The following is an 11,426-nucleotide window of genomic DNA, read 5'->3' on the forward strand; positions in this document are numbered from 1 at the left end:
GTAAGGGCTAGTGTGAAGGTACTGCAGGTATAATGCACGTCATCTAGCCCACCAGAAAGGAAATATGCTTAATAACTTGCCCCAGGCCAAGGCTCTCTAGAGAAAAGAAACTACACACTAGTTGCTTGCTGTTTTCCTAAACATTTGTTGGGTAAAATTACATGATGCATGTATCACAAACATTTTCAAATTATGTATATAAATGGGTATGTGATATGTGTGCTGTTTGTGCGCTAATGTCCTAAGTGAAATTCTGCAGACCATCTGGGTCAAAGTGCATTATGCATTATCAAAAATGATGAACCATTGGTCATCATGAAGACAAGGAAAAAAATGAACGGGAGAAAAATGCATGACAGAGTCTTTACTTTTAAATGATTACTGATACACCAAGTAATAACATGTAACAAGTTCTTGAATTCTATCATCTAGTAATTTTGATTAAGAGAAACTAAAAGCAGCCCAAATAATTCCACTAGTATTCACTGTTCTAACCATTAGCAACAATGGACTACATTAAGGCAGGCTGCTGCTTCACACAGGTTACAAAGAACTATTTACTACTTTTTCATAGATAAAGCCCCTGACCTTCAAGAAAGTGTTAGGGAAAAAAAATATTTAATCCCTTCCTTTCTTCAAAGAATAGTTATGTGGTGTTTTTTTTTAAAACTAGATCTAAGAAAGAAAAAGTCAACAGTGATATACATGTTGCTTGAGCCAAAAGGCATATATACCTTGCCAAAAAGACAACATATACCCATTAAATTCCTAAGAAATATGAGGTAAAAAGATGAAATCTTTAGATAATTTGTAAGTCTGTACAAAAAAGCTAGATTTGCTACTGCCCAAAAAGTGGAAGGACCTACTATATAATATATGGAAATAATTTAATGCCATTTCATAAGAATATAACTAGAGCTGTGCTAAAGCTTCATATTCATGAGGGCATCTAAAATGCCACTCCACAGAACAGGTGCTTCTCTCTTCTTCTATCCATTTATGCGGTAGTTTTCATGGATTTCTGGCCGAATGTCACAGACAAAAGCCAAGAGGTTATCCAAGACTTCATCCCTGTTCTGCCGGAAGTAGGTCTGGAGGATGGTCATCTTCTCCTGGGTCTCCTTCTCCACTTCAGTGCTGCAACTGCCATGGGATCCCAGTGCCTGGAGATGGGGAGCGGTGTAACAGAGGGATTATCAGAACAATGCTCTGGTTGGTCAGGTACCTCTCGTAAGCTACTTGCTGACTTTTGGAGAAACCCAGGCTCACCAATCAGTATACTCAGAATGTGACCTTGTGGCTGAAGCACATGTGAGGTATTCCCCGAGTCAACGGGAGCCACATCTACCAAAAGTAAACTGCACAGCATTTCCACTGCTAGGAAATTATTCCAAAGACATGTATTCACATCTCTCCTCTAAGAGTCTGCTATATAGCCTTAACCAAAGACAGGAATCAACCTAAAAACTCAGTTTGCTTCTATACAACAGAACTATTCAGGAATTGCAATGAACTGTAAAATATAAGCAAGATATACAACAGTATCAATGTGGTATGTTTTTGTATCTGTGGTTTTAAATGTGGGGAGATACGTGGTTTTTAAAAATTCCTCAGTAATAATAAACACAAGCCAGACATGGTGGTGCATGCCTGTAGTCTCAGCTATTCAAGACACTGAAGCAGGAGGATGGTGAGTTGGAGCCCTATCTGAGCAAAATTGCAAGAAGACCCCATCTCCAAACAAAACAAGTAAGAATAATAAACACAAGGAAGATACAATTTAGGAGTAATATACAAGGAGTTTCACCATTATTGGTTAGTGTTTTAGTTCTTAAGTTCAACAGTGGATTCAACAGTGTGTCACATCTGTTCTTGCAAATATAAATATCCTATAAGAATTTAAAAAAGAAACCTGTTAACAGTGACTGGCTCTGAGGAGTACTGCAGATCTGAAAGAGAGGAAAACTAATTTCTCATTGCTGCCCCCACCACCACCCCCCCTTTTATTTTACTTTTTTTTGAGACAGAGTCTCGGTCTGTTGCCCACGCTGGAGTGCAGTGGCGCGATCTTGGCTCACTGCAAGCTCCGCCTCCCGGGTTCACGCCATTCTCCTGCCTCAGCCTTCTGAGTAGCTGGGACTACAGGCACCTGCCACCACACCCAGCTAATTTTTTTTTGTATTTTTAGTAGAGACAGGGTTTCACCATGTTAGCTAGGATGGTCTCGATCTCCTGACCTCGTGATCCACCCACCTTGGCCTGCTCCTTTTTATTACCTGAATTTTTATCGTAAACATCTTATCTCTTTAGTTTCTCTTAGCAATTTCATACACACGAATTTTCTTTTACCTTCTACGGTCTTCACAATACAGCCAGCTTTTTGTTAACTGCTGTGCCTTCTTTACTAGAACTTAACCTATAAGGTTTTGGAAGACGTAACTTTTGTGTCAGACCCTTTTTATTCACCTAATCTGTTCTTGCCACACTATACATATACATATGCTAATAACAACATCCCTTCATATTTGTTTAACATTAATTTGCAAAAGATTCTCTCACATTACCTATTCCTCACAACGACCTATAAGGAGGCTATTACTCCATTTTTTTTCCCCAAAAAGATGGGATTTCACTATGTTGCCCAGGATGGCCTCAGACTCCAAGCTCAAGAGATCCTCCTGCAGAGCTGGGACCACAGGTGTGCACCACTGTGCCTGACTTTATCACTCCATTTTCTCCTTTTAAGAGATGGAGTCTCACTCTGTTGCCTAGGCTGGAGTGCAGTGGCATGATCTCAGCTCACTGCAATCTCTACCTCCTGGGCTCAAGCCATCCTCCAACCTGAGCCTCCTGAGTAGCTAGAACTTACAGGTACGCACCACCATGCCTGGCTAATTTTTGTATTTTTTGTAGAGGCAGGGTTTCACCATGTTGCCCAAGCAGGTCTTGAACTCCTGGGCTCAAACGATCCACCCACCCTGGCCTCCCAAAGTGCTAGGATTACAGGCAGGAGCCACTGTGCCCTTAGGGCTCTTCATACTATACTGTAACTGTTCATATTACAGGAATCTCCCGGGGCATTTCATAACAGCTCAGTTGCTAACTTATACTTTTATGTTCAGAACCCCATTACTTGTTTCTTGAATATAAGCCATATGCCAGGCTCTGCTAAGTTGTCTCCAAAACTAAAGAGGTGACAAATGGAACACTGCTAGAAAGATTCAGAGCTTGGCTGAGCTTGGTAGCTCATACCACTAATCCCAGCACTTTGGGAGGCTGAGGCAGGTGGATCGCCTGAAGTCAGGAGTTCGAGACCAGCCTGCCAACATGGTGAAACCCTGTCTCTACTAAAAAGACACACACACACAAAAAAACTGCCGGGTGTGGTGGTGGGCGCCTATAATCCGACTCGGGAGGCTGAGGCAGGAGAATCACTTGAACTGGGGAGGTGGGGGTTGCAGTGAGCCAAGATCACACCACTGCACTCCAGCCTGGGCAACAAGAGTGAAACTCTCGTCTCAAAAAAAAAAAAAAGAAAAAAAGGAATCAGAGCTTGTGCTTTACAGTGCAATACCAGTACCATCTCTATAATCAACTACAGCAGAGAATGTAAGAATATGAGGGCATATGTCATTGGGACCTCCTAAGCCTGTGCCACAATAAAGAAAAAAGAATGTAAAAATATGAAGATGGGCCAGGTGTGGTGGCTCACGCCTCTAATCCTAGCACTTTGGGAGGCCGAGGCACATGAATCACAAGGTCAGGAGTTCAAGACCAACCTGGCCAACATAATGAAACCCCATCTCATCTAAAAATAGAAAACTTAGCCGGGCATGTTAGTGCACGCCTGTAGTCTCAGCTACTTGGGAGGCTGAGGCAGGAAAATTATTTGAACCTGGGAGGTGGAGGTTGTAGTGAACCGAGATGACGACACTGCATTCCAGCCTGGGTGACAGAGCAAGACTCCATCTTGGGAAAAAAAAAGTGCTGGGCGTGGTGGCTCACTCCTGTCATCCCAGCACTTTGGGAGGCCGGGGCAGGCGGATCACCTGAGGTCGGGCGTTCGAGACAAGCCTGACCAACAAGGAGAAACCCCGTCTCTACTAAAAATATAAACTTAGCCAGATGCACACGCCTGCAATTTCAGTTACTTGGGAGGCTGAGGCGGGAGAATCATTGGAACCCAGGAGGCAGAGGTTGTAGTGAGCCAAGATCATGCCATTGTACTCCAGCCTGAGCAACAAGAGCAAAACTCCATTTCAAAAAAAAAAAAGAAGATGATGGCTGCCCTGACACACAAGGGTATTTCTACATTGTTTTATGAGCAATCTGACAATTTACAGCACCTATCAGCCCCAGTACAAGAATCAAAGAAACATGTTAAGTTTTATTTGTATTTATCTTGTGTTTTTTTTGTAGAGACACGGTCTGGTTTATTGCCCAGGTTGGTTTTGAACTTGTGGCTTCAAGCAATCCTCCCACCTCAGCCTCCCAAAGTGTTGGGATTACAGGTGTGAGTCACTGTGCCCAGCCAAGTTTTAATGGCACTGTAATTGCCAAGAACAAAGATGATTCAGCTTGGGAGGTCGAGATGTGAGGATCACTTGAGGCCAGGAGTTCGAGACCAGTCAAGGCAACACAGCAAGACCCTATCTCTACAAAAACAAAAAAAATTAGCTGAACATGATGGACCATGCCTATAGTCCCAGCTACTCAGAAGGCTGGGCAGGGGAGGATGGCTTAAGCCTAGGAGCTCCAGGCTACCATGAGCTATGATCACACCACTGCACTACAGCCTGAATGACAGAGTGTGACTCTGTCTCTTAAAAAGAAAAAATTAAAAATTGATCAAAATTTTTGCTACTTAATGCAAGGAGAGAGGAGAGAGGTATGTGCCTTTAATCACTGGACTTGGGCCTGGAAGTGTGTATGCTGGAACTACTAGAGGCCACAATGTAGAACTTGAGAATGATACAAAGCCAAACACAGAGGTGAGAGAAAGTCCTGAGCATATTATTTAAGCTCTTGGGTTTTTAATTATATAGGCCATTACATTCCATTTAGAATCAGTTTTAATTATATTTTGTTACCTGCACCCAAGAGTCCTGAGAGTTCCTTTTCTGTGAAGCCCTCCTCTGTCCTTTCCCCTTTCCACAATTGTCCCTGCCTCCTCTGTACTCTCTGTTTTTGTACTATTATTATATGCACCATAGTATAGCCTGTATCACTGGTAAATGTCTGTACTATATATACTATACTAAAGTGGTGCTCCATTTGATTTGTTTACTACCGTCACAGCACTTTTCAGTTGTAGCTCTGCATGATTTGCACTGTATTACTGAGTCTCCCTGGCCACCAGATGGTAAGCTACACTCCATGAGGGAAGGGACCATGTCTCTCCTGGTCACAGCTGATTCCTAGCATCTAGCACGGTACCTGACGCATGTTAACTGCTTGACAGATATGTGTTAAATGAGTGAATAAATGAAAATTAGGACTCAATATGAGTGGAAAAACTGATCATCCTAAGAGACAGATGCCTAAGCAGTCAATAAAACACACGACTACCACATTTTCAAAATTCGACCAGGATCTCTGAGCTATGCTGGCTATTTTGAAAGCCTTGGTGGGACGGGGGATTAGGAGACAAAAGCAGTAACAAAAACAAATGGTGCCCCACCGCAGCTTCCTTGGCCTTGAATTCTTTCTCCCTCTGCAGGCGGTACTGTTCAATTTCGGCCTGAGCTTCTTCTTTGGCCTGCTTTAGCCTCCGGTTCTTTCCTGTTTTCAAAGGAGAGGGCTATATCAGGAAGTGGTTAAAAGTAGAAAAGCAAGCAGAGACTCAGATGGTATATTATAACAATAAACCAAGAATAAATTATGACACGGTCTGAAGAGATGTGCATGGGAAAGAGGGAATGCAGAGCTAACAAACAGTACAGTTTCCTCCCTCCTATAGGCTGTACTTAACCAGCAAGTGACAAGACAAAAATGAATACCTTCTATAACTACAGCCCATTAAAAACATTGTAGAATGTGTCAGAATATTCTCTCAATCTCAACTATTAAGAACGAACATAGAATGAGTAACATTAACCACCTAGGGAACTCTTTTCCAGAAGTAAACACGTAAGTATGCTTCTGATTAAAGCTGCAACCCTACTTAGATGCTTAGCAAGAAGCCTAATAAGCTCCCAAGGACATCAACCTATAATGTAACTAATGAACCAGATGATATAACATTGGAAACTAAAAGCAGTGCCTGTCACAAGGAAGTAATGATAGTGGTGACTTGCGAAGGAATGCTGAATGAGGAACACTGTACAGTCAGACTGCACAAGCAGCTGAGAGGAGACACAGGTATTTTGGTTTCTAGAAGTGAGTGGCTTAACATACAGCTGGAAAAAATCTCTAGGTTTGGTCAGAGCCTACACGAAAACAGACCACAAGGACAGCCAACATATACCCTCTGCTTTGAGTCTCCACTCACCCAAAAAAAAAAAAAGAGGGGTTCTAGACCATCAACCTATTTATTTAATTCAGAGCAAAAGACATCCTGCCTCTAAAATTAAGCTTTGTTATATATCATTGTATATCAACTGTCTAGAGCCCGTGTGGATAAATGAAAATAACTTAACCTTCTACCTCCTGATTAAGAACAGAACTTTGGACCTGTAATGAAGTGACCCATGACATCAACATTCCCTGATACTAGTCTGAAACAATTAACAGGTCTCTCTCTAAGCACTCCAAGGACTATTTCTGCAAGTCCACGTTCACTCCAGTATTATTTCTGGCCTATTACTGTCTGCTTCGGCCACCTGTACCCCAATCCTTCACATGCTATCCTCCCATCAGCTATAATGGGCTATATTTCAAAGCTAAAGATATTTTCGAAACCAACACTCTACAAAAAACACTCATGGCCCAAACATTATGCAGTAGCTCCACAAGACATCACTCCCAACTCCCATGGCTCCCTGCATTTATAACTCAAGATAATAAAATTTACTGCCTTTGGCAAACATCTTCAACATTCAATTTTGATAGGGGCCTCTAAAAATCAAAAATATTTAAACAGAAAATCGTATTTCTCTTAAATCTTGTTTTTCTTAGGCCTTACATATGGGAGCCAGTGTTTTGTTTCACTCCAGTGAAATACGCCTTTAACACAAACTTGTTTAAAATTTTAAGGTCCAGGCCAGGCGTGGTGGCTCACGCCTGTAATCCCAGCACTTCAGGAGGCCAAGATGGGCGGATCACAAGGTCAGGAGTTCGAGACCAGTCTGGCCAATATGGTGAAACCCCATCTCTACTAAAAACACAAAAACTAGCTAGGTGTGGTGGCGAGCGCCTGTGGTCCCAGCTACTCGGGAGCCTGAGGCAGAAGAACCCCTTGAACCCAGGAGGCAGAGGTTGCAGTCAGCTGACACCACTGCCCTCCAGCCTGGGGGTGACAGAGCGAGATTCCATCTCAAAAAAATAAAAATAAATAAATAAATAAATTTAAGGTCCAACGCAATGATTTCATTAAAAAATTGGATGGGACCATCTTACATACTGCCTCGTCCCAACTCTTAACTGGGCAAGTCAACCATAATTATAAATCAAGAAAGGCAATTTTTCAAACTGCAGTTCTTCCGAATACCTCTGTTCCTAACTATTATCAATTCAGGCGCAGCGACTCGTATCTGTAATCCCAGCACTTTGGGAGGCCAAGAGTTTGAGAAGAACCCGGCCAACATGGTAAAACCCTGTCTCTACTAAAATACAAAATTTTATTTTGTATTTATTTATGTACTGATTAATTTATATGTTTTTGTATTTTAGTAGAGATAGGCATGGTGGCGGGCACCTGTAATCCCAGCTACTTGGGAACCTGGGGCACAAAATCTCTTGATCTCGGGAGGTGGAGGTTGGAGTGAGCCAAGATGGTGACATTGCACTCCAGCCTGAGTGACAGAGTGAGATTTTCTTAAAAAAAATTGAGACGTATGTTAGCCGTAAACTAATACTTTTTGGGGGGGAGGGGGGACATGGCGTCTCCCTCTGTTCCCCAGGGTGGAGTACAGTGGCATGATCTCAGCTCACTGCAACTTCTGCCTCCTGGGTTCAAGCATTTCTCCTGTCTCAGCCTCCCAAGCAGCTGGGACTACATGCGCAAACGCGCACACCACCACGCCCAGCTAATTTTTGTATTTTTAGTAGACACGGAGTTTCTCCATATTGCCCAGGCTGGTCACAAACTCTCGACCTCAGGTGATACACCCGCATCAGTCTCCCAAAGTGCTGGGATTACAGGTGTGAGCCACCACGCCCAGCCAAACTAATACTTTTTAAAACAAATTCACAGCTACCTGAGATATACAAAACCCTGCACCAGGCTTGACAGGATAAAGGTATAAAACATAAATCCTACCGACCAGGGTACTCAGAATTATTCTTACAATATTCCAAGCATTTTTTTCTGTACTTCCCCAATCTATTCTCCTATCCCTCCGACAGATACAACTTCTGTTACTGATGAGCCATCGGAACACAAACTCTGAGAAGTCATTCTGGAAATACTCTATCAAGAGCATGACTGGAAATATTTTGGGAAGAAAAGAACTTTCCAGTCACCGGAGCAAGAACAAAAGGCTTCCTCCCATTCCGAACACCCTCAAGGAAAGCTTTCCAAGTACCACACAACCCCTAATTGCACAAGTAGAAGAGACATGCTTGCAATCTAGTTGGATGTCAGATAGAATAACTCCTATACTAGGAGAAACACCAAGGAATTACTAAGATCGGTATCTTAGCCTTGCATGGAAAAAGAGGCTCCTGAGTCCCAACTATGTTGCTTCCCAGGGAATGGACAAATCAATTCTGAGCCTCATTTTTACCATCTGTAAAACAGGGAAAGAAGCATCTTTCTCACCAGATGGGAAACTGGATACATAAAGTTAAATGAGACATAGTTTCTCTTCTCCAGAAGCTTAGTCGAGTGACTGAGCCATATAAACAAACAGGTTATCGCACGGCAGTGGCAGAAATCAGCACTTGGGAGGGACTCCAAGCCTACTCCGGGTGAGAAGCATGAGTCAGGAAAGGCTTCCCCAAAGAAGTGCTTCCTAAATTTTCAGGTCTGATGGAAGACTAAGGGGCAGAGAACAAAAGAGAGGAGAATTGGAAAAGGCTTCTCCCATCAGAGGAAACAGCGTGTGCAAAGACCTGCAGATGAAAGAAATCATGGTGCTTCTAAGGGACCACAATGATTCAGTATGGCTGGAGGAAAGGACCAAGCCTGACCCACAGGAGCCTCCCCAACTTCATTAAGGAATTTGAGCTTTGTTCTGCAGGCACTAAACGTCTGACTGCAAAGGCGGTAGGAAAATCATATCTGCATTTATTTATTTATTTTGTTCCTTGCCAGCAGGAAGTCACATCTTTGCATTTTAGAAGGACGACTGACTGCAGACAGAATGGATTGACTGGAGGGGACTAGAACGGGTTTCTCCACTCCCCAGTCTAGATTAAACTCACCTGTTTAAATTCTTTAGCAACCTTACATTTCTCCACTCCAGCCCTCATCTCTCCTGCAATTAATTAAGCGATCCAATACCTGCTTCCTTCACTGCGACACTGAATGCCACGTTAGGGGAGACAACTGATGCACTGGGCACTGCGCTTGCCACATATTACACAGAAACACAGACACCTCCCCCCACCCCACCCCCACACACACCCCAATCAACGATTTAGACAGTTACAGTACCTTTAGAGAAACTGGTGTCCTGGACTAAGACGCTGGTAGTAGACATGGGGGAAAAAGTGAAAGACACTCAAGCCTTGGCGACTGACTAAATAAACGTGGCAAACGAGGGAGGGAGAAGAGGCAAGTAGGACTCCAGGTTTCTAGACCAAGCCACCGTGTGGATGCTGGCTCCATTCACCGAAACTGACCACCCCAGAGCAGTTAAGTGGGAGAGGGGAAGAACAAAGAGCTCCGTTTGGAGAGCCCACTTCACAAGCCTCCAGGCCCCAAGGACGGTAACCCATTACTGTTTCCACGCCCAATTTACCATCTCACATCGTGGCTTCCAGGCGATTCGCAAGCCTTCCAGAGCCTCAGCTCCTCAGAGCTTCGAAACACACAACCTTCCGCGACTATACCCAAGGCCGCACCCCGCAGTTTTTCGGGCCTAATCTACCCACCACCTGCGGCCCAGCGGTCTTCCTTCGACTCGCGCCACGCTGGGCAGCCCTACCCTGAAACTCACTTTTACGGGCCTCGGACACCTTCTCGGCTGCCCGCTTCTCGGCCTGCAGCAGCTGCTGAATCCCCTGCGACTGACTAGCCATGGCGGCAGCGATTCTGAGACCAAGGCAAGCCGCCTAAAGCACCTCGAAGGCCCCTTGGGTCAGCTGACACAGCCGCCTACCATCTGCGCCTGCTCCTCGCGCCTGCGCTTCGCCCCTCCCCCTTTGTCACGTGACCGCGCAGCGTAGCATCAGCTGACCGCTCCTGGACTTCTGTGATTAGGAATAGATAGGGCGGGGCGGAGGAGACAGGAGCGGAGCGCCTCGACTGCGCCTGCGCAGGGTCTCCCCTCTCCTCCCCTCTCCCCTCTCCCCTCTTGGGCGTCTTTTGATGGCTGCGGGGTCATTGGTTCACTCAGTGTAGCCGCCTTGCCCCGTCGTTATTGCTGTAGTCCCTCAGTTAGCAGTATGCTCACATTAACGTTAAGAGAGAAGGGGCCAAGTCAAATCACTTTCCTCCTACTCTCCACCCTGCTCACTCCCTCCCTTTCTGGGACTTTCTTTGGCGCTCAAAATTTTATCGGGGGGTAGTTTAGAAAGATTCTTGCCAGTTCCGGGGATAGAGTCTTGGGTTGCCAGTTAGGAGACTTGGGATCAAGTCTGCCGCTTACCTGTGTGATTTTGGACATGTCGCTATCCTTTTCTGAACCCGAGTTCAGGAATGGACTGGACTGTTTGCCATAAATATTTGATGAAAGCGTGCTGTGATCCTAGACCACTGTTGATACTGAGGACATAGCAGAGAGCAGGTCCCGGCGGAGCTCACAGTTTATGGACACAGACAGGTTAATTAAAATAAATAGACAATTACAAACTGTGATAAAGTCATGAAGGAAAAATGCAGGGTGCCCTAAGAACAAAACTTTAGTAACGGGAGAGAGATGTGGAGGTGTCTCTGAATGCTGTACCAAGGAAGTGGTGTTTGAGATAAGATCTGAAGGCCAGGCGCAGTGGCTCACGAACCTGTAATCCCAACACTTTGGGAGGCCGAGGTGGGCGGATCACTTCAGGTGAGGAGTTCGAGACCAGCCTGGCCGACGTGGTGAAACCCCGTCTTTACTAAAAACACAAAAATTAGCGGGGCGTGGTGGTACGCGACTGTAATTGCAGTTAGTCGGTAGGCT

General features: G+C 44.6%; 1 protein-coding gene across 1 annotated transcript; it reads right to left on the reverse strand.

The window, feature by feature from the left end:
- Positions 1-344: 344 nt before the first annotated feature.
- On the reverse strand, positions 345-10,477 carry ATP6V1G1 (ATPase H+ transporting V1 subunit G1). The gene is made up of 3 exons (XM_033237687.1): positions 10,263-10,477; positions 5,681-5,781; positions 345-1,163 (listed from the first exon to the last, which is right to left on the reverse strand). Exons 1-3 carry the CDS (start codon positions 10,342-10,344, stop codon positions 990-992), a joined length of 357 nt encoding a protein of 118 aa, XP_033093578.1. The 5' UTR covers positions 10,345-10,477; the 3' UTR covers positions 345-989.
- Positions 10,478-11,426: the final 949 nt, after the last annotated feature.

This window comes from Trachypithecus francoisi, unplaced genomic scaffold (assembly GCF_009764315.1).
Source record: "Trachypithecus francoisi isolate TF-2019V2 unplaced genomic scaffold, Tfra_2.0 Lachesis_group16, whole genome shotgun sequence".
Classification (NCBI taxonomy): Eukaryota; Metazoa; Chordata; class Mammalia; order Primates; family Cercopithecidae; genus Trachypithecus; species Trachypithecus francoisi.